The 2,530-nt window shown below is 36.8% G+C and overlaps 1 protein-coding gene across 1 annotated transcript in view; it reads right to left on the bottom strand.

The window, feature by feature from the left end:
- Positions 1 to 2,530, bottom strand: part of TASOR (transcription activation suppressor) — a 70,560-nt gene that overhangs the window by 16,183 nt on the left and 51,847 nt on the right. The window contains exons 15-16 of the mRNA XM_037738119.1: positions 1,757 to 1,901; positions 359 to 418 (exon numbers count right to left, since the gene is read on the bottom strand). Of these exons, the coding sequence (XP_037594047.1) occupies positions 359 to 418; positions 1,757 to 1,901 (205 nt within the window). The remainder of the gene's footprint in view (positions 1 to 358; positions 419 to 1,756; positions 1,902 to 2,530) is intronic.

The raw sequence follows: 2,530 nt of genomic DNA, 5'->3' as shown, positions 1-2,530 counted from the left end.
AAAAAAAAAAAAAAGATGAAGAAAAAATAAAAAAAGAATGATATATCATTTTCAAATGATACAAGATACTCTGCACAAATGGTTTAGGAATATATTCTGGTCTTCCCAAATTATAAGATAGACTCTACTATGGGTGAAGAAAACTTAATCTATGTAAATATTCAGTGACTTCTTTGAACACCTTTATATTAAGAATATTGGATACAAGTAATGACTTACATATATATATATGGTATTGTCCAAATCCTCTGTAATTAAAAAAATTTAAGTCAATGCCCTATTGATGGATTACCAGAAATGCAAGTAGCAATTCTGAAGAAGGGCACACTGGGAAGAAAAGCAAAGCAAGCCTTCTCACCTGGTGTTTGTTTCTCACCATGTTTCCCCAGCTGGTCTTCTGGGCTTCTTGCATTCCCTCCTGAGGGAAAGCATCCATTAGACTCTCTTCAGACATCAGTGATACCTACTTTTTTTGTTTGTTTTTAACTGTGGTTCAGAAGGAAGTGATACCTACTAAACACCTTTCAGAAAACCCCAACTGGTAAGAAATGGAAGCATTCCTTCTGCCTAAAATAAACTGAAGGGTCCTACCACTGATGATGAAATATGAACACTTATTAAAATACTGTTAACTTCAAATGACCCTCAACACCAAGTATGAAGGCATCTAAATGAGAAATGGTTAGGGTAACCATCTTGTATCAACTACTTCCCTATTTTGTTTCTCCCACTCAAGCTTATGTTTCCAGCTCATAAAACAATACTAGGTTTAGGTTCCCTCTATCATCACCTACAGGCCTCTTGCCCTCTAGAAAGGTATTAAGTAGAAGATGGTGCTGAAGCCCATGGGAACTCATCGAGTTTTAGAAATTCTTCTCAGAGTCCTTGGAGGTTTCAGTAGGTTCTAGACTAGTTCACAGGCCAGTCTACTTTGTAACAAAAAGTTGTTTGTTGTTGCTGTTGTTTTTAAAAGGTTAAAGACGTACAACTGGAAAAGATGTATGCCCTGAAAATATTCCCAAAAAATGTTTAGCTAAGGTAAGCGAATAAGAACTTAGAATATTAAGAGTGTGTATTCCTTATGGAAAAGCCCTTTGCTGTTCTGAAAGAAAAAAAAAGGAGTATGTATTTATGTGTGTGTATGTGTGTGTGTTTGCACAGAGAAATTAGAATGCTATCCCAAAAAAATGATAATCTTTCAACATTTGCTAAACTCTACTGGCCTCATAATTCAATAACATTTACATTTGGTCATTCAGGTCATTCTCTAAGATAATCCAATTTATTTAAGATAATCCAGTATTAAGAAATCAAATTTCTAAAAAATGAACCTCAACATTATCACTTACTAGATGACAGCTTGTTATGGTGAAGTTTAATAAGTTTGAGAAGATGCATTTAATTGGTTGTTCAAAGAGCGGACCATTTTACCTCTGTAGCTATGTCATCTTATCAGAAACTCAGTTTCTGCCAACAGTCTTCATTCGGCAGTCTGCATGCTAACTCCACAGACAGAGCGTGTCTTAAATCCCTGTTTTTAATAAGCAGTTTTGCAGGTGCTTGCTGATGCTTACCAAGAACAGCAACACTCAGTGATGAACATTGCATTACTCAAAATAAGACACTGAAGATGTCAGTGCCAATAGGATGAAGGACTAGTGACCCAAGAGTGAAATCCAGAAAAGATGCAAACCTTCAGGAAACAGGTCTCTTAAGTAAAATGAAGCAAACCAAAGTCCAAGTATACTTTCCTTACCTGTAATTGGAATCAGTTTCCAATGTATTTCAGTCTCTTCAACATTATTTGACTTAGACTGTTGTCTACGAAATCCATGTTCAATGGGAACACTGGGACACAAACTGCAGTCTTCAAAATTATTCACGCTAATTAAATTTGGATCCTAAAAATCAAAGTACACACTCAATAGCTTTCTTTTCAATTCCTTTTAATGTCAAGAATAAATTATTTTTTTCACAGTAGATTCAAGTGCTTCAATCTAAACATTACAAATGAATAAAATAAACATGGTTAAGTTATAATACTCTAGTCTCAAAATTAAAACATAACTTTTCCTTTAAAACCTAACTTTATGTTAATTTAGAACAAGGATTGGTAAGCTTTTATGCTAAGTGCCAAACAGTAAATATCTTAGGCTCTGCTGGCCAGACCCTCAAGTCTACCACAGGCAATACCTAAACAAACAGACATAGCTGTGTTCCAATAAAACTTTAGTTATAAAAATGGGTACTGTGGGCCGGGCGCACTGGCTCACACCTGTAATCCTAGCACTTTGGGAGGCCGAGACAGGTGGATCACAAGGTCAGGAGTTTGAGACCAGCCTGACCAACATGGTAAAACCCCGACTCTATGAAAAATAGAAAAAAACTGGTGGGCGTGGTGGCACACGCCTGTAATCTCAGCTATTCAGGAGGCTGAGAATCACTTGAACACAGGAGGCAGAAGTTGCAGTGACCCAAGATCACGCCACTGCACTCCAGCCTGGGTGACAGAGCGAGACTCCATCTTAAA

This window comes from Cebus imitator, unplaced genomic scaffold (assembly GCF_001604975.1).
Source record: "Cebus imitator isolate Cc_AM_T3 unplaced genomic scaffold, Cebus_imitator-1.0 Scaffold48, whole genome shotgun sequence".
NCBI classification, from domain to species: domain Eukaryota; kingdom Metazoa; phylum Chordata; class Mammalia; order Primates; family Cebidae; genus Cebus; species Cebus imitator.
The sequence above is the reverse complement of the archived record's forward strand: the minus strand, read 5'-3'. Positions and strand labels throughout refer to the sequence as shown.